The 20223-nt window shown below is 41.2% G+C and overlaps 1 protein-coding gene across 1 annotated transcript in view; it reads left to right on the forward strand.

Moving 5' to 3' along the window:
- Window positions 1-20223, forward strand: part of plekhh3 (pleckstrin homology, MyTH4 and FERM domain containing H3) — a 36561-nt gene that overhangs the window by 9149 nt on the left and 7189 nt on the right. Inside the window, exons 3-7 of the mRNA XM_084925453.1 lie at window positions 9999-10093; window positions 13815-13997; window positions 15413-15570; window positions 18054-18177; window positions 18892-19189. Of these exons, the coding sequence (XP_084781579.1) occupies window positions 9999-10093; window positions 13815-13997; window positions 15413-15570; window positions 18054-18177; window positions 18892-19189 (858 nt within the window). The remainder of the gene's footprint in view (window positions 1-9998; window positions 10094-13814; window positions 13998-15412; window positions 15571-18053; window positions 18178-18891; window positions 19190-20223) is intronic.

The following is a 20223-nucleotide window of genomic DNA, read 5'->3' on the forward strand; positions in this document are numbered from 1 at the left end:
TCGCCCATCACAAATGAACAGACGAGGATCTGCAGAAACTCTCAACAAGAATAGAGCTGTCCCAGGAAGTGGTTATGTGAGATGAAATATTTTGCTGTAGTCATACGTGACATGGTGTCTTTTGAGGCTTGAGGGGGGAAAATAGGACGGAAAGAAGTAAGGACTGGGTGACTCAGTCCTGCCTCAACAGCACTCCTAAAAGAGGTGTGGCTCGGGTTCATGTGCGTGTGTGTGTGCATGTATGTCATTTCTGCACTGTTGTGGTCCGCATGGCATGATTAACTACTAGTTTGAAGAGACTGTGTGTTTGCCTGGCTGTAATCATCACAGTAAGTGCAAAGATTAGAGAGCATAGCGCTTGCTCATTACCTGGCCAATGAATGGACACACCCAGAAGTTCAGCTGTACGGAAGGAATGCCAAGTTAGGCTCTGATAAGCCAGAACTTTGCTATTTTAACAAATTGAGTCATATCAATTCATCTTAATTGTTGCATAAGAGGAGACGCAAGCTCTGATTTACATTGGACTTTGACCAAACTGTGCACAAGGAAATGTTAATTTAAACAATTAGATGGAATAAAGGTGTGACTGTGATTAATTAGGGGATTTTTTTGTTAACATGTCTATACTCTGCTAATTAGCCGTGCTACAAGCCTGATGCATTAGCTGATTTCAGGGGGTCTCACAGAATCCATGCCTGCAACTTCCTAACATATTTCCTCAAAATTAATTGGACAAACTAACACAATTTGAAATGAAGTAACTGAAGACTATAAGCCGAGTAATTGTTTATGTGTTGTCCTTCCTTCCTTTAAGATGATCTGCTAGGCCTTCACTGCAGCCACCTTTGGTTGCTGCTTGTTTATAGGTCTCTGCGTTCAATCAGATGATGAGATCAGATGATGTTGACTGCATCATGAAAGAATATCCTTCTTTTTGCCTTTAGAAACTCTTTGGTTGCTTTTGCCATCTTTATCCACCTACACTGTGAAGTGCTGTCTGATGAGTCTTGCAGCATATGTGTGAATTTGAGCAGAGTATACCCATGTGGACTTCAGAAATCATCCTGCTACTTGTATCAGCACCAATCGAATATTTAAAGATGGCCTCCTTCAATTGTATTTATATATCTTAACCAATCTCAATCATCAAGAAATCCCAGAAAGATGATTGCGTTCATCTGGACGTAGCGTTTCCAGTGAGAGAAACGTTTTTGCATTCATCCAAGCAACTTTTTTAGTCTCAGTTTCCCCAACCTTATAAAAAGTCCATTTGCACAATGACCAAAACCAGCATGATTGCCTAACAATGGACCATGTGCTCAGTTTCAACATCATTAATATGCAAATTGTCCTGACCGCTGAAGAAAATGTGTCCACGCCGAGGATCGGGGTCCCCAACGCAAACAGGAGGATTACTGTGAATTATACATCAGTGAAACCAAACAACCTTAGCTACCTTGTCAGGCCAAGACTCCACAGTCTATTTACACTTACAGACCAGTGGCCACTCTTGAAATGATGAGGATGTACACATCCTGGACAGGGAGGAATGATGGTTTGAGCAGGGAGTCAAGGAGGGCATTTATGTGAAAAGGGAACGGCCATCTCTGGACAGAGGAGGGGGCCTAAGGGTAAATCCTTTACCATATTACAATACTATGATTGCAGCCATTTCTCATTTGTTAGTAGTCATGACAATCTGCATATTAACAATTGTGAAACTGACCTCACGACACATTGGTAAGGCCCCAGTTGTTACTTTGCGTGCTGCCAGTAACTTCTTCAAAAGCAACTTCTGTTTTTGCTCATTGTTAAACCTGCAGTTAGTTGAGACTGCAGAGGTCACCTGGATGGGTAACAAAGTTCCTCTTGAGGTCTCGTGAATGGCTCCCAAGTAAAAGTCGAGTACTTGGAATCAACTCTAGATCTTTCATCTGCTTCATTTGTCATCGAATTACAAGGAAACGGATCGAACCTGGTCATGAAACTACTTATCACTCAACTGTCCAGTTGCTTTTGAAACTTTAAAAATGGGAGACTGTATAAAAAGGGCTGTAATTCCTAACCAGTTAATGCAATACTTTTGTTAATCTCCTAAAGTTAAAGTTGAAAATTTCCCAAAACCTACTTGGGTGGTGTGTAGACACAAAATTACATTTATTAATCTTCCCTTTCCTCACTCTCAAGTTCCTTCTCATAGCTGAGGCAGGGGAGAGTACAAACTGTTCTAAAAAGAAAGTAGACACTTGAAGACTTTTCTCTGTTCTATCTGTTCTGGAATTAGCTTCTCCTCTTCTTCGTTGACAGCTCTCTGAAGTAGTCAGAAGCTTGAAGTTTTTGCCACTAGATAACTAAAAGAGAACAGTATTAAGGAATGTATTTTATGTGTGTAAATGTATGTACATGCAGGACAGAGGGTGTGTATGCATAACACAAGTGAGTGTTTGCGTGAAGAGCTTAGAAGTGGGCCCCTGGTAATTGCCTGTCTGGATGTCTGTCGTCCTGTCTGTCAACCATCCAACCATCACAATCTGGACTTGTTTACAACATCAACAAATATGGAAAGTTTTAATCCGCGTTACTAAGTTTCACAAGTAGAATGGCTTTATTCAAACTAAAGAGTCACTTACTCTCTATCATAAAATGCCTTGCTGACAACACTTCTTCAGTCACAAACTCAGACTTCCTGTCCCTCCTACTCAGGTCTCATAACATGACTTTGTTTTCCCTCTCCCCTCTGCCTAGTCCAGAGCTTCTTGGCAGTGGTCTTGAGAAAACAGTGTATTTTTAGCTGGGAGGTCATATAGGCCCAGTCTTAATCACCACATTCCCATTTTCCCACCAGCCCAGTTTCAGCCAGAGGCCCATGCAGTCAGCCTATGCACTCTATGGAGAAGGGAAGAGAAATAGATGGATTTCTACAGGAAGAATGATTATTAAGCCTCTGATATGAGCATGATTTTAATAAACTTTGGTTTATTTTACTTGGTGCTTTTTCTAAATGCTTTTCTGGGCACATCCTGAGCTATTTATCCATCAGACAACTCTCCCAAGTATTCCTGTGACTAATCAATGCAATGGTCATTTTTGCAACCGTGCATGTTCTTTTGGGTTACAAGGAGTGTTTCATTTCACTGCGGTCATGCAAGCCCGAGAGCAAGGACAGTGGCTCTTTAGCTTTAATTAATGTCTCAGCAGTGTGATTAGATCCTGGACTGAAATCAATTACTCATTGCCACAGAAACTGAAACCAGGCAGACAGACACAAACTAATTAATTCACTGTGCTGCTCACACTGCTGGATTTAAGTGTGTCATGGTCATTGTACAGATTTCCTATACATTGGCTGCTTTAAAAAAAAAAAACAGTGAAAAAATCATGCACAACTTTGGGAATCCTTTTCAAAAATTTCTCTTTAGAGAAAAGTTAGAGAAGTGACATTTGGTTAATTTGTTTAATCTTTAGACTTTTATAATATTACTCTGTTTAAATTTTTTTTAATGATGGTTACTTTTTTATCTCCATCTCTGTTCTCTATCTCAGTTAGAGATCAGAAAGGTAATCTCGGTTTAAAAAATTCTACAAATGTCCATCTCCATATCTGTACACACTGAATATTCACATAGACAGCAGCATGTTTTTAAGAGTATTTTGTCTTTTATTCTTACTTCCTTTAAAATGCATCTACTTCTATAAGATGGATCATCTTGCATGCATGCTGCTTTCAGGACTATCTGGAGATTTTGTGGCATTTAGGGGCAATGGCAAAAGCTTGAACTTGTGTCTCTTCAGGTAGTTTATTGTTTAGTTTGAAATATGTTTAGGATCATTTTTATCACCAGCTTTTAAAAAAAATTGCAGGACATCCTTTCTTCCGGGATTTGCTGGCATTTAAATGAATCTAATATTCGCTCCAGCAGTAAAATATTCCCTAAGCTCAGTGTTGTGCAAGGTCACCCTTTGCAAGAGCTAGCTCAAAGTTCAGTTCGCACAGATTAAATTGAAGTAGTTCACATTTCTCATACCAGCAAGCTGTATTGTTGTTCACAGAGCATCATGTGCAGTTCACGCACTCAACTGCACTCCTTGGCTTTAAGGGACACTCACATCATGTACATCATGTTCTTCAGTTGAAAGAACCATTTATTTGGGCCACTACCTCTTTTTAGTAGGTATGCAAACTTTCTGGTCACAGTACCGATACATTATATGGATAAAACCTACACAAGGTCAAGGCTTGCATGTAGTAGGCATGCCTAAAGAAGCAGCTCGGCCATGGAACTTTGTAATGGGAAGCTCCCGACACACAGTTTTTGTGCTGTTGTTAAGAGCTGCGCAGTTATTGAGTCACCAGAGCATTGGCAACTTTGACACACTATGCACCTCAGTACTCCGCAACCTCACTCTGTAACTTTACATGATCTGCCACTTAGTGCCCGAGTTGCTGCGGTTCCTAAAACACTTCGGCTTTGCAAATACCACTTAAAGATGATTGTGTAATATGTTGGAGGAAATACATTTCATGAACTAACATCCTATTAACGTTCTGTGCTTGGGTTCTTTGAGCTTTGTAGAATGGTCCATTCTTTCACAAATGTTTATAAAGGCAGACTCAGTTTTGTTTTTTTGTTTTTTTTATAACTGTGGAAATAGGACTGAAAAAAACTGAATCAAAGATTAAGAGGTGTGGCCCACTTTTATCCATAGTATACCTTTGCTTTGGATATCTGCTGATACAAGTACAACTCTGATAGCACTGCTTCATTTATAGACTGTTAGAGACCAGCAATCTCCCTCTATGTGTCTTTAGTCTTGTCTTGACCTAAACATTAATTTCCCAACTTTGTAAAAGAAAATAGAAGAAATAAAAATATTTAAATATATAAATGTACTAAATTGCTTTTGGGACAAAGATGAGCAGCAATCTATAAAATAAAAAAAGTGTATTATTGTCTAGTTTATTTGCAGTTGCTCGGCTTAGTGTGGGACTCCTTGTGAGTCTTTTCTGTGGTTTACTGTCATTAATGGTCTTTCTAGTTTTTCTCTGCCTCCTCTCAGTTTCACTGGGTGTGTGTCTGGCACACACTCCACTGAAGTTCAATAAACGTTCAATCATTGTCATCTTACTTCATCACTGTTTGCTGTTAAGTCACAAACTGTTGCAAACACACAAAGAAAATCTCTTGGGATATCAAATTACTGACCCTTTGCTGTTAGCTACCTCCCCGGTTAGCTGTGCAACTAGCATTAAAGTGCAAAGACATGCGGTATGGCTTGATGTGATGTCGTAAACACGGAACAAAATAGAATAGAATGGAACTGAATAGATCATATACCATCACAGATACGTGACCCATCTCTTTAAATGAGTACTGGACCAAAATCTAATTTAAAAATATTCGACTGATGGCTTGTTAGCACATTCATGCAGAGCACCGTTCATTCTACCGTGCATGTTTCTTTTCAGGAAATAATAATCTTTTTTGTTGTTAGGAACCAAAACTGTATTTCTACTGATGACTTATGCATGAGGATAATTTTTGTGTTGGTGCCACTGCACTTCAGAACAGTGGCACCGCTTCTCCAGACTGTTAAATATTCCTCACGTCCTTTGGCAGTCAAACCGGGGTTTTCCTTTCTTTCTAGCAATGAGCAGTTTTTTCAAAAGGTTATTTGGTCTTCCAGACTTCAACTTGACTATTCCTGGCATTGCTATTCCTATATTACATTTATATATTATTAACTAAGAATCGCTTACTTTAATTCTAAGTGATGTTGTGGTTGGGACAACTTTTGATATTTTATAAACCTCTGAAATTTGCCTCAAGTGACCTAGCTATACTATGATTGTGGAAAACTAAAATCAAAACCCAAATTAGGGTATGAGATCTTACAAAGCAGAGCACATAATCATATATGGACAAGATTAGCAGGTAATGAAGTTGCTGGGAGGAAGCTAAATTCTCATATGGCACTGACTTTACCTGCTTTGGCTGATTAGATATCTTCCTATTGCCTTTGTGGGTGTGTACACACCCGTGGCTGTTTGACATGTTCTTGCCTCTCCTTTTAGTCTTGTTGCACCTGTAAGGGTGAGACATTTGAGACAACATTCAAGTTTGTCTTTCTATTTAGTGCATGGAATTTGGTGACCTCATTACTAATTACTACTCAATCTCCACCCAGCTAAAGAAGGTAGACAAATTCAACTGTATACACCTACATGAGTGTTCAAGACCTTTTATTATCATGGGTATGACATAAATGGTATTGGCATAAGTCATCTTGCTAAACCTTTATAATTTCTTGACATTTATTTACCCCCTGAGATTTTCAGGCCCTCCAAATAATCATTTGTAAGGCAAAAGAAGTTACAGTGTTGGTATTATTGGTACGATGTGGCAATTTTCACCCTATTAGACTCTAAAGCATGGTGTCCTTGATACTACCAATAAAAAAAACGTAAAATGGAAACACATTTCCAAATTGAGGTGAAATGAGTTCTGCATTAGTTCAAGCTATATTGTACTCTTAATCTTTTTCTTCCTCTTTTCTTTGGTATGTTCTTCTCTATTATTTTGTTCCCATTTGTCAAATACTTCACAAATAATTTGCTGCTTGTAACCACATTGACTCCGGAACTGTGTATTGCCGTTGCCATTGTGGGGATTAGACATAAAAGAGATTTGGGATACGGCAAACACAAATTGTTACATAGCCCAGTATTTAAGGCCTCATTGGCTTTACATCACGCAGGCAATATCTTCTGTTCAGAGGACAGAAGATATTGCCTGCGTGCAACTACACAGGTTGTTAAAATGTGCTTTGTATTCGCTGTGGAGTCAGATATCTGTGGTTGTGTGATAATAGGGAAATATGTCCCTTCCTCTCACAAATCAGGTCTCTTTTTTCTGAGCCTTATTTTCATAACTTCTCCCTCTTCCACTTCACGGGACAGCCAACAGTTTTTATTTTCTAGTCGAAACTGACCTGTGTGATGTGGGTCTTTTTTCTTTTTTGCTTTCTTTACTTTTCCCTTTAACGTTACATGCACTGCCATATTGGTTTTAAAAGCAATACTGCCGTACAATGTGTTTCTCTGAGATTGCAAATGATTATAAAAAAAAAAAAACTGAAAAAGAAATGTCTAGCCTTCTAGAAGAGGACAAATGAGAGAGAGGTGCGGTCTGTAGAGGTGTGGTCTGTAGATCTGCGTTAGCTCTATTCGTTGTGGTGTCTAATCCCCATGTTAAATTGCTTCCTGCACTCAGGAAGTTGCCTACCGCCCCACCGTCACGGCCTGCTGCTGCAACCTCTGGGAATGTGGGGGGTGGTAGTATGGGGGCGAGGGGGTTGGACTGGGGTTGTACTGTAGGGATGCTGGACAGCTGTGGAGATCCAAAACTCCCACATCAACTTTACTTAGACAATTGCCCCATTTGTTACACCATAGATTGCCATGAAGAAATAGCACTTTTTACCCAGTTTATGTATACATAGACAAAATGGAATGTCCACATGTGTCTGTACCTACACTGGCAAAATACCAGAGTAATAAATCTGTTGAAGCAATTTTTTTTATACCTCCAACATGTGGTCAGAGGACAATGATGGTTATTCTCTGATATAGGCTACAGTGTTGTTTTTTCATATCTTATAATGTAATTCTTCTTGAGTTAGAAAAAATGTTAGCCACAAAAACAGCTTGTTATATAGAAATAACAGTAGTAATAATACTATACCGCTGTGGTCTGCAGCCACAGTCAATGATGGATAGATTTCGATGTTAGAGTGGGGTTTGGGACAATAGTGGCCCTGCTTATAAATCATTTATTTTGAAAGTCGGGCTTTCGGTGACGCTAAAGTTCAAAACGTTGGACAGAAACCTGGCCTCCTACCTGAGTTTCTGTCCTCTTTTAATGTTCCCTCTTTCTCTACATGACCTTGTAGCAGTGACTTTTGGCTTGTCTGGTATTTCAGGTTCATTGTGGGGGATAACACCATTAGGGGTCAGAGATAATATATATGAATGTGCTTGAAGTGTAGCAAAAAAATGCACACAAGAGCCAAGTTTTCTAAGATGGATAACCATTAGACATGACCTGAATGTCACTTGTACTCAATTCCCTGAAACATCTCTCTCAAATCCTGCTTTTCTTTAGAGGAGCTATTTAGAATTTCAGACTTAATATTCGTGTATACCAGGGGTGGGCAATTCCAGGCCTCGAGGGCCAGTGTCCTGCAGGTTTTAGATCTCACCTTGGGTCAACACACCTGAATCACATGATCACTTCATTACCAGGCCTCTGGAGAACTTCAAGACATGTTGAGGAGCTAATTTAGCCATTTAAATCAGCTGTGTTGGTTCAAAACCTGCAGGGACACCGGCCCTCGAAGGCCTGGAGTTGCCCACCCCTGGTGTATACTAAACTGATATTTATAAACAGAAACAATAGTACAGTGTTGTCCAGAACATTAGCATGCCCAGTGTGTACATCAGGCTACGCACTCCTCTCATAGTTATTCTATAGATCCTTTTCCCATCCTGTTTGGGCTGCTTTGTCTGCGTGAATGTCTCTGTTATGTAGAGGGAGTTAACAACCTCAAAAAAAGAGATGTCACATTTCTGTGTTTATTTTAATACATTTAAATGGGGTCTGTAGATGGACGGGGTGATAGAGATCCCCATAGGCTGCTGCTGTGGCAGGCGAGCAGGCTTAGTTTTATAGCATGGCTGAGTATAATGTGACAGTCTCTCTCTTTCGTTCTCTCTCTTCTGCCTTCTGATTATGCGTCATACCAATTTATACACACATATGGAAAAAATGGCCTGCTAGAGTTTCACGGTGTCTGGACATTAGCTTAAATTAGAGATGCCAGTTAGTTAGAATCAGCCACTGCAAATAAACATCATAAAGATAACATATGCATAAGAGACAGCATTTCAGAAATCCTTTGACCTTATCTCGACTCTCCCCTGTGATCAATGATCAGGTCAAAGGACAGAAACTGGCAGCTGCTGTAATCTGAGCCAGTGCAGATAAAGGTATATTCTGACCCACTGATTATTGCTGCCTTCAATGAGGAGGAACCTTCCTGAATTATCAGATCAATAATGACATAAATCAGCTAGCAAATGCATAGGTAAATAGATGAGAGATAACCCGGGGAGGGAAGGAGGGAGGGCTTGATTTCATTTCCTGAGTGGTAATCCCGGGAGGAAGAAGAGGTGGAGAGGACAGGAAGGAAGGAGCGCTTTGTCACTTGTACCTAACATGCTAGTTAGATCCAGGAAATAGAGAAAACAAACGAGTAATTAGGTAAATAAATGACAAGAGATAAAACGTCTAAACAATGTAATAGAATTGAAATGGGCCTTGGCCAGAGATAACAAGTCTGAAGTTGTCCACAGCATTGCTGACCAGATGCAGAACAGTCAGTGTGTGTGGAAACGGCTGTAGACTTGATTGTGGGGCATTAAAGGGCGAACAAGAAAACATCCATTCAGCAGATTTAATGATGTTTTTGATGTTTATGCTTTAAACTATCTAAGGCGGTGACCTCTTGAACCTTCTGCTTTCCTGTGACCAGCATGAGCTGGCTGGCTGGGAGTCGGGGCCGGCGTCGCTCTGTCACATTTATTTTCAGTCGCCCCTTTGGCTCGCCGGCCAAAGTGATAAAAGAGAGACGAGCTGTCCACAGTGGCGTGGTATGTATGAGTGTGTGTTTGCGGGCTTGCGGGCTCCTAGGGAGGGAAAGTGGGAAAACGCTAGAGGACAGATATTCGTGGCACCTCTTGCAGTGTGATCCCCCTCCCCACCTAAGAGTATCAGAGAGGCTCAACGCTGGCAAAGAGTCACATAGGGGCGGGGGGTCACAGCCAACTGTGTGTCTTTGAGCCAATTAACTGTCTAATGGGAGGGAGTAGTCAGGGGAAGACTTGAGTTGAGAGGGAAGCAGGGTTATTTACATTCTCTTTCTCCTCTTCCACTTAGCCACACTGTCTCCGAGTCTTCTGAAGAGATGAAAAGCCTGATCATTGACAAGAATAAGATGGGACAGGAGGAAGAACCTGAACTCTTGGTAAAAGGTGAGCCTGACACACACAACTAACATAGCACCACCGTTTCTCTTATCCTCCTTAAATAAATGCATCTGCCTGCTATAATCAGATATTCATTATGCTGACATCATTACTAATTAAGTAGGCTTCAGACAGGAAAATTATTTTTTAAAATGCCAGTCATCAGTTTACTATTTAACAGAAATACTTAACTTTTTAGCATTTTTCTAGCAATGCAAATTGTATCTGGACAGTTGTTTGGCCAAATGGGGGGGGGAATGAGCTATTTTAAGACTTCCCCTTGGTATATTAAAATTTTTCATGTAATATTTACTATTATTTATTTTTTAAGGCTAAACAGTTGATTGAAAAATCCAAAACCTAACATGAAGAACAATCACTAACAAAGTGAAAAATCTGTTGTTGTAGTTTTGTTTTCCAGTTTATTCACCAACTCCCTGCAGGGCTTAGTCAGTGCTGTTCATGTCTTTTTGTATGGTGTATATTTCATCAGGCTAATTGCCTCCTGTCGCAGCTCCATACTGGGCTGTTGCCCTGTAGCCAACCCCTCTCTTACCACATGTGGCGCACAGCTGCCCCCACCCTCCCCTCTGTATGTATTAATGCAAAGACAGCTACTGGCATCAGGAGCTCTATCCTGCATGTCTGATGCTTTTGAGGAATGATCTCATAGGATATTTCTGTGCTATTTATTTTTTCCTTTTTTTTTTTTTCCTTTCGGCCTGCTGCTGACAGGGAGCAGTAAAATGCCAGTGCTTAGATATGTTACGTCCTGCTGGGAATGGCGACAGTCAGATTGCCTAATTCTGACAGCAGTTACCATGCACCCTTGGCTATGGTCTCCTCCCTTACTGCTGTCCCCACTGTTTCACTGTTAGAAGAGTTTCCCTGTGAAACTGAGGACGGCTACAGTCTGTGGGCAAATTTCATTTAACATTTCAGCTCTTGCACCACATAGCAATCCCTCATTACACTTCACTAGGCACCGCTATTACAGCCAACAGCAGGCAACCTCAGGGTGTTAGATAATTCTCTCTGCATACTGCACAAGAATATGTTTTGAAGGATGCCTCCATTAGGACTCTCTCTCTTTTTTTTCTCCCTTTTTTTTGTAGGGCATCCCGAGGCTACATGGGCGAATGTTGCCCCAGTATCTAAAGTAGGCCAACAACATTACAGATATAGACTGACGAGTGCTGACAGACAGAGATGTTGACATTGGTTTATTGATATACCTTTGTTGATTTAAAGTTAAAGTTGATCCTCATGTGATGCAGTTTCTCATGCTGCAGTCGTCTACAGCTGAATCTGTCTGGTGCTTTATGATTCAAAGCAGGGGAAAGGTTTAGCTTTACATTTTTTTTTATCTGTTCCACACATTTTCTCAGACGTATGTATTTTTATCATGGAGTTCAATGTTCAGTATATTGAACAAGCTTTCAGCGGTGAGAGCAGCAGGAGGCTTGCAGTAAAAAAGATGGAAATACACAGAGAGAGAGTGTTTTCTCAATCTGTGTTTGAGGGGGCAGGGCACTGAAGGGTCAAGGGTCACAAATGAAACAAATTAAGGGCGAGCTGTGGCCCTCGGGGGAGGCATTAGCTGGCTACAGAGATGAGATCCAGATGGAAGATCATCGGTGGGCTATACATGGGGTCTCCAGCTTTATCTCTGTCCTTTTCACATCAATTCTTATTGCATTGTTTAAAGTTGCAATATTAAGTGCAGCCTATGTGGTGTATATCCCATGCCTGCGACAGAGCTGCGGGGCGTGCAGGCATGCCTGTGTCTTGTTTTTGATCCAGCCAGCTTGTCTGCCTCCTGTCCTGCGTGTCGTCCCAGCTTTCTTTGTGATTTTTATTTATCCATTTCACATTGGGTTTTGATGCTGACCCTCTCTGATGTGGTGTTAAATACCTCCTGGGTTTTCACTTTGGGCTATATTTGAGGGTTGGTTATGGTAGGTTCAAAATCCCCTCTTATATCATATTGAGGCCTGAACCTTCACCCCGTCCTTTCTTTCTTTTTTCTTTTTTTTTTTATTTGAAGCAGGAGCAAAGCAACAGTTTCTCTGTACTTCCTGGGTAAACCACATTTAAGCAAGGTTAAAAAGAGGGAGAGAAGAGAAATTTGGGGCAGATGAAAGTAAATGAGAAGAGAATGAGAGCAAGAGGAAGAAAGATGCAAGAAAAATTATCTCTGGGTAACAGGTGACACATAGCTCGCTGACCAGAGAGGAAGTTGTGATGCTGGGGAGGAGTTATTACAGTTTCACAGGGTTAGAGGCTGAAGATATATTGCCTAATTCTTTCTTCTAAACCAATCTCAAGAATGCATATGCAAGCCATATGTATTGTCATGCACAGGCACCCCATGTACGGCTGACTGCCACTGCATCTCAATGCCCTAGCATATAGTCCTACACAACCCAGTATCAGTCAAGAAATAAAACTACTTATAAATAAATAATACTTATCAGGAACAATTTGCACAATTTAGTTTATTTATCTGCTCAGACATGAAATGCTTATGTACTTATGTAATTGTTCCTTATTAGGACCAATTTGTACACAACTGGGGATGCAGAAGAGATTTGGGATCAGTAGATCTGGGCTGTTGCAGTTCCCAGTCCTCAGAACTTTAGGAACACAAGAGTCTTTTATTACAGAGAGAGAGAGACCTGACAAAATTAGCAGACATGCCTAAAAACGAGCTGCCTCATTCTCTTTGTGTCTCTCTTTGTCTCTGTCTCCTTATCTGATTCTGTCAGCCTCAAAAGTGGCAGTTATGGTGGCTTTGTGCTGCCTTTAATGCCTATGTTATTATCTGGCCTTATTTTTAGCACTTAGTATTTATTCCAACAAAACTTTTACTCATAGATTTCTGCAAACTTTAGGGACAGTTACACCCCTTGGAGATTATTCTTTGTGAAGACAGGGTGTAGCAGCATTTATAGACCTATGACCTGCCCCCAAAAATCTTTCAAGGGAAATGCTTGCCTTAGTGTGAAAGTCCCATACTTATGAAAGAAAGTTGCAGAGCATTGTTCCATTTTGAGAATTTACAAGTTGCTTGGTGGTAGCAAAGATTTCTCATAGGGGACACAATCTAATGGGTTTTTTCTTTTTGTTTTTAAAGTCATGTGAAACTACTGCCAGAGATTGCTCTAATAAAAAGGAGGTATTTATTCTTTACTGAAAAAAATAAAATAAACAGGACAAGAAGCTGCAGGCTCGCTTGCTTGAAAATTTGAAAACATCACATTTCAAGATTAATTTTCTTTTGCTGGACTAATCAGTTTAAAAAATCATTTACTGCAGCTGAACTGGCATGTGATCTTTCATTTCAGGGTTAAGTTGTAACATAATCCCTGTGTATATCCTTTTTCAAGCTACAGCAGACAACTTCAAGCCCCCATTCCTTGTATCTCTTTTGCAAAGATTGAATTGTTTCTTATTATTCTTGTGTAAATGCAATAATAAGGACTGAGTTTGCACAGTTACTCAGGTTTTCCACCCTGTCAGCTAGCTGTGAAAAGTCACCAGTAGCTACCAGTGAAAACAAAAGCACTATTATCGTTCGGCCTTGATTATAGGCGGCCAATCTTTGCACCCATGATGTCATCATTCTGTAGCCGCTAAAATGTGCTATATACTTACTATATTTTACTATATATTTACTTCATATTGATAAGTAAAAGCCAAAAATATGCATTCTGCTTGTTTAAAGGTTGGTTGTTACGGGAGGTGCGTGGCAACTGGATCAAGCAACGTCGATACTGGTTTGTACTGACCCAAGACTCTCTTGACTACTACACCGGACCGGAGAAAGGTGCCCGGAGACTAGGCACATTGGTCCTCACAAACCTCTGCTCTGTCATCTGGCCAGACAAGCAGACATACAAGGAGACAGGTGAGCAAGACACACTTATATACCTAACCATATGCAGATGGGATGAGACATAGCTGACTCACACTCATGCAGGCTTTCCTGTAATCTCTGTAGAGTCCAGTTAGTTCTTTGTGTTAATTCCCTTTGTGGTATAGTGATCATAGGCATTATTTTAAAACTTCCCAGTAAATTGTTGGGTCTTTCAATATGAAAGTGGTGACTTGTGGCTAGCTTTCCCCTTCCCATGAGTACTGTAATTCTTAGTAAGTTTGGGAAGCCCCGGCTTTGTTTGGTCAGAAATGCGGGTCAAGGTTGGCCTACAAGTGTCTCATTCGCGTAACCAGCAAGGCAATCTCTTGGATGCAGGAAACAAATGACAAAGATTTATAAAAAGAGTTGCTTTTGAAAAGACACAGAGATGACTTGTGTTTTTTCAAATCTGTATTCCTCAGATACCCTTTATCTATGTTTGTCTGCCTCTCTGTGAATGGAGATTATGCCCTGCTAACTTTACCAAACCGCTTAAAATGCCAAAACCATAGTGCAAACCCAAACATAGTTTTCTGGACAGAGGAGGACTTTCAACAGCGACTTTGTCACAGACTCCCGGCTGTTTCACTACTGAGTAGATCTGTGTTCCTCTTAAGCAGGGAAATTTATCACAAAAGAGTTGCAAGAAATCTTTACTTCCTCTGCATTTTCTGGTTGTTGCCATAAAATAGGAGTTCACTTTAAGGGCTCCGCTTTTGGTCTCATAGACCCTTGAAAGCAGTGGTTAACATTATATGTGAACATATTCAAATTGGTCAGTGGCAATAGTGCAGTGTAATGATTTGAGTAGTAAAACTTTTTCATTTTGGGGTTATACTTGACTAAGAACTTTAAACAAAGAAGGATGTGGTGCCAAGTCACGTAGCAGGAAAGCCTGATAACAGCCACGGGGCCTACAGATCAAGCTAGGCTGCCTGGGGTATGTCTAATATTTCCTCTGCAGAAGGAGAAATGTTCCTCTTTTTTAGCTTTTATTATGTTACCCGAAATGAAACTCACTAAGGGCTTTCGGACTCGTGTCTTAAGACATCTGCAGAATATCTACTCTTGTTTGGTTTTGGTGTGGTCTGAGGGTTTTTTTTCTCAGGTTGACCTTTGATCATCAGTGAAGCTGAGTGAGTAAAGGAGAGAGAGTCTGTATGGAAGATGTGCAGGAATCAGTTTATTGTCTCACATTGTAGGAAACTGGATCAGGCCTAAATCCATGCTGTTTACTTTAAAAAAAAAAAACTAAAAAAACATCCCACACATGTGTGGAAAAGTGTCAGGCCAGATAAGGTGCAGTTTAAATGACTAACTATGAATTATTACCATTACATGTCATAAGATTTGCAATGGTTTTTAAATGTGTTGCTTTATTATTATTATTATTGGTTTTTTTTCAGGTTACTGGAGCATTACAGTTTATGGTCGGAAACATTGCTATAGGCTGTACACCAAGCACTTCAATGAGGCTGTGCACTGGGCTTGTGCCATCCAGAAAATCATTGATAGTAAATCACCCGTGGAAACGCCAACACAGCTCCTGATTCGAGACATTGAGGTGGGCCACGCAACGCAGACACACAAACATACACAGGGTTGCTGCCAAACTACCTATGATTACAGCCACCAAACACAAGCGGCCATCAGGCTACATAATGCTCCACACCCCCTGCCCCGTTACCATGGAAACCACACGACCACATTGCACCAGGGAGTCCAAAGTTTATTCTGCTTGCCTTTCTCTTTTGAGTGACCTCATTTCATTCTGTCACACAGGGACAGGAAATAATACCAGACCTGCAGTTGAAAGGTCATTCCAAGATAAAGGCATTTCCAGCTATTTGAATATTTAGAAAAACAGGATTTGTGGCTTTTGAAAGATACCTTAGTTTGTGCAGGGAGTGTGTTTACAAGGGATCGTCATATTTTAATGCATGGTTTGCTAGAGAACACATTGTGCTGGAATGTCATTGAGCAGAGAGACGACTCGTCTTGCATCAGTCTGCCTCTTGGGTGTAGAGAAGGGCAGTTCTGGCAGAGGAGATGGAGGAGGGCTCTGCATGAAGCAGCAGGACGAGATAAGCAGTCCTTTGCCTGGCCTCCTCTCTCAGTAATCTCCCAACGAGAGTCTCTAATCTCAAAGAAAGTGGTTAGTCTGCTCCCTCTACCCTCATCTGGTTTGCAAAAAGGGGTCAAGCTTTTATTTTGTAGGAATAAAGGGGTCTGCTTTTCATTTATTGCTTTGACAGTCACTCATCCTTCCACCTAAAACCTCTTGCTTTCTCTCTCCCTCTCCCTCACCTTTATACATAGGCACTTTTCCTCAACTGGACAAAGTATTCTCTCTCTAAAGTGTGAGGTCATGACTGGAACTGTAAAAATCCAGAGAGACTAAACAGAGGCGGCTTTGTGTGAACAGGACTGCTTGCTTATCTTTAAAGTATAGAATCAGGTTACAGACACAGAGGGGCGAAAGCCTGGCAGTTTTAGCAATGGATCTATAGCCAGAAGTCATATTTGAAAGAGATCAGGTGCGCGAAATGTTTTATTTAAACTGTGACTTTATCAGTGCTTAGATCATAAACACATTCATGCTCTTAACCATTGTCATCCAGTTCAGGGTCACAGGTGGCTGGAGCCTAGCCCAACTGTCACAGGGTGAGAGGCAAGGTATATCCTGGCCATGTCACCAGCCTACCATGTAGAGACAGGAAGCCAATTTAGAATCACCAGTCAACCTAACATGCATGTCTTTGTGACTGTGGGAAGCTAGAGTATCTAGAGTCCACACAGAAAAGTCTAAGGCTGCAGGGGCATTTGAGCTCCTTATTAGCTAAATTGATAATTGAAAAAGCATCTTGACACAACCGTTGTTGTGATTTGGTGCTATATAAATAAAATTTAATTTATTTGAATGAGGCATAAAACACAAGCAGCCCAATAATATGTTAGACAGACCTTTTAGAACCTTACCTTGATAACTGTCCATGAAAAAAAAAAAGTGGGAAACCCTGTTTATTTTGTCTTTTCTTTTACCAAACTCTTTAGTCATGCTTGGTATATGAACACTCCAAAGTAGTGTAGCATGCTTGGTGTATTATGGAATATCAAACCTTTTCCCAACCTGGCAATGAGGTTGACAGAGACCAGAAGAAAAAAACAATCGTGCTTTAGACCAGCTTGTTATTGCAAAGCATTTCTTTGTAATATAAATAAGATGAACAGATTTTGTTGCCGTTGTACAGGCTAGCTGTTTGCCCCTGTTTCCAGTCCTTCATAATTACCATGCGAGCGCTATTATTCTTCTCATCTAGCTTTTGGCAAGACGGCTAATAAGCGTATTTCCCAAAATGTCAAACTATTGCATGTGGCAGTGGATGACCAAATGGAACAAAAACAATCTCTGGCCCTGGATCAGTGGATGAATGTCATCTGGGATGTTGAGTTGCTGCATCCCACTGCACGTGGTCCATAGAGCAACATGTCATTCCCATAGTTTAAACAGACAAGCTTGTCACCAGTGTGCACCAAGCATTTCAGTGGAATGTGTCAACTTTGCCCCACTAAGGAGGGAGAAAGCTGACTTGTCTCATAGCCAGAGAGAAAGGGAGGCACGATCGGGGAAGTTGCAGAGTCAGGAGAGAGCCAGAGCAGTGGCAACGTTACTAATGAGCAACAGGTGCTAGGGCAGTAGCATGGAAGCCATCTGTACTGCTGGAAGGTATCTATCCACATACCCAGTAAAAGGCACAAACACACGCACACCAAACTCATTGACACCAGTGCATAAAATATAACGTGTCAGTCATGCTAGTGTGGTTTGCTGGGTCATCACTTGACCTTCCTGCTGCTTAAAAGATGCCAGAGCTGGATTGTGACCCCGGTCAAATCGACCTCAGTTACCCTTCATAGGCAAACACACAGACACGCACTCACAGAGTGTTCTCAGGCTGGCTTCGTGCTTGTTGACTGCACATGAACGGTTATTTTCAAATGTGTTTGTTTATTATAGATTGGCTTTGTTTTACTTGTGTGTTTTAGGAGAATAAGTTCAACCCTGAGGTAGTGGAACACATCTACCAGCACAACCCCATCCTGAAGTACACCCAGGGACCCTTATATGCTCCTCTGCTGCCTTTCCCCTATGGCAGTCTGGAGCACACATGTAAGTGCTTAAGATTTTTACACTGCCATAGCTATATGTATGTGAAAGTACCAGTTAAAAACAATAGCATGATTAGCATTTTTTTTAGCACTGTTTAAGTAAGTGTCAACTGGCTGAATTTACCTTGAAGCTCTTACGAAAGAGATAACCAGTGCACATGGCCACTCGGTGTGTGTGCAAAGCTGGCAGCTGTTTTCTGTAATTGCAGTGTGGCTAAGTGAAAACTGTGATTGCTCTGCAGTTTGATTTGCTTAGCGGAAGAATAAAGCTCAATGCAACGCAGATTGCTTTTCATTTTGCTTACGTATGCTTCCTTGCGTGCACTCTCCTCCTGTGACCCTGAAATCACTCTTTCTTCCACCCTAATGGACAATCTTCCAATCACTTAAATGCACTGGGAGAAATCTACCGTGGGAGCTTAGTGTGAAAATACATGCCTGCAGCTCTCTCTCTTTCTTTCTCTCTCACGCACATCCTCTCTGAGAGTTCAGGGAACACACTTTGTTTTATTAAGCTAAAAAAATCATGATATGATGATAAAACTGATGAGACGCTAATGTAATAGGTTGCTATATTACAATACTTTACATGATTAAATGTTATACCATTCCTTTAAGATATCTGCAAGGTTCAAATGTCTAGAAAAGGGGTGGGGGAGGAAGAATATGTCCTGACAAAAACTTTTGACACACTGGTCTTTGTTTATCTCTCCAGACCACAGTGGGAAAGGCTACGGCTCGGTGCGTGAGGAGGCCGTGAAGCTGTTCAACTGCCTGCAGCAGCTGGAATCAGCAAGGGAGCCGGTTCCAATCATCCAGGGTGTGCTACAGACCTGCCTGGACCTGCGGCCTCTCCGCGATGAGGTCTACTGCCAGCTAGTGAAGCAGACCAGCTACACGCCTTCCCCAAACACTGCCGCGCATCTCCGTTACTGGCAGCTTCTCACCTGTATGAGCTGCACTTTCCTTCCTGGGCCAATTGTGCTCAAATACCTGCGATTCCACCTCAAAAGGTGAGCTGCACACAAAGGATGCCTGACAGTTGAAGGGTTGCTACGATTGAGCCAAGACTAAAATCTAATGCTGCTTGCTGGGAAGTCAGGTGCAGCGCTTTGTATTTACCTTGCAGTATTTCATTACAGTACTATTGTAATGAAATACTATTTAGCTCAAGTAAAGCAGTTCTCACGAGTGACCGCTTCAAGATTGTTGTTTTGCTTTTGCAACAGCATTCAGACAGGATTTTTTTCACATTCAATTAAGCACACACAAATGCTCCTAACTTGAGAAAGCTGCTCACCTCGTCATCTCTTACTTAGAAGTGGAAAACTTTCTTGCTTTTTCTGGCTCTGATTTCTCCGACTGGGAAACGTGGCTTGTGGAAGTAAGGTGGAAAACACTACAGCGTATCCACCCATGTTGACAGTTTGAGGTAACAGACTGCAGTTGTCAGTTAATAGAAAAGTTGCATTAAGTCGTTTATATAGTCATGCAAATTGTTTTCCATGAGTTTTTCAGCAGTACGATGCCCTCAATCCCATATGAGACATCAGACCTGGAGTACACTGTAGGTGATAGACAAGGGTATAAGAGAGGAATGGCTTGACCTAGGAGATAAAGGTGAACCACTGTTGCGTGGTAGCAGCGAAACATGGGGTCTAGACATCGGACAAAAAGCAGGCGCCAGCATCCCTAAACACTTGTTTAGATATAGTAGCATGATATGCCTTCACATTGTTAGCATGCTTCCCTAGACAGATCCAGTTTTCAAGGGCTGGATTTACAGGTCTGAATTAGCCCTTTTGTCAAGAATGCTAATCTAAGTTATTAGAAGCACTAATCTCCTGCCCTTGATTTTCTGTCTAATGCCATGCCATGAAACCACTACAATTTTCTATCTATATTTCTGTACTGGGAATCGCCCTCTGGCTAATGGAACAGTTGCATGCAACGGCAATTCATAACAACTCTGTGGAACTCGCTGGCTGTGTGTTTTGATACGTCCTGCTGTCACTCTCACGCACTCTCTCACTGTTTGGACCACTGC

This window comes from Perissodus microlepis, chromosome 4, assembly GCF_051167445.1.
Source record: "Perissodus microlepis isolate ML-2025 ecotype Zambia chromosome 4, ASM5116744v1, whole genome shotgun sequence".
Taxonomy (NCBI): Eukaryota; Metazoa; Chordata; class Actinopteri; order Cichliformes; family Cichlidae; genus Perissodus; species Perissodus microlepis.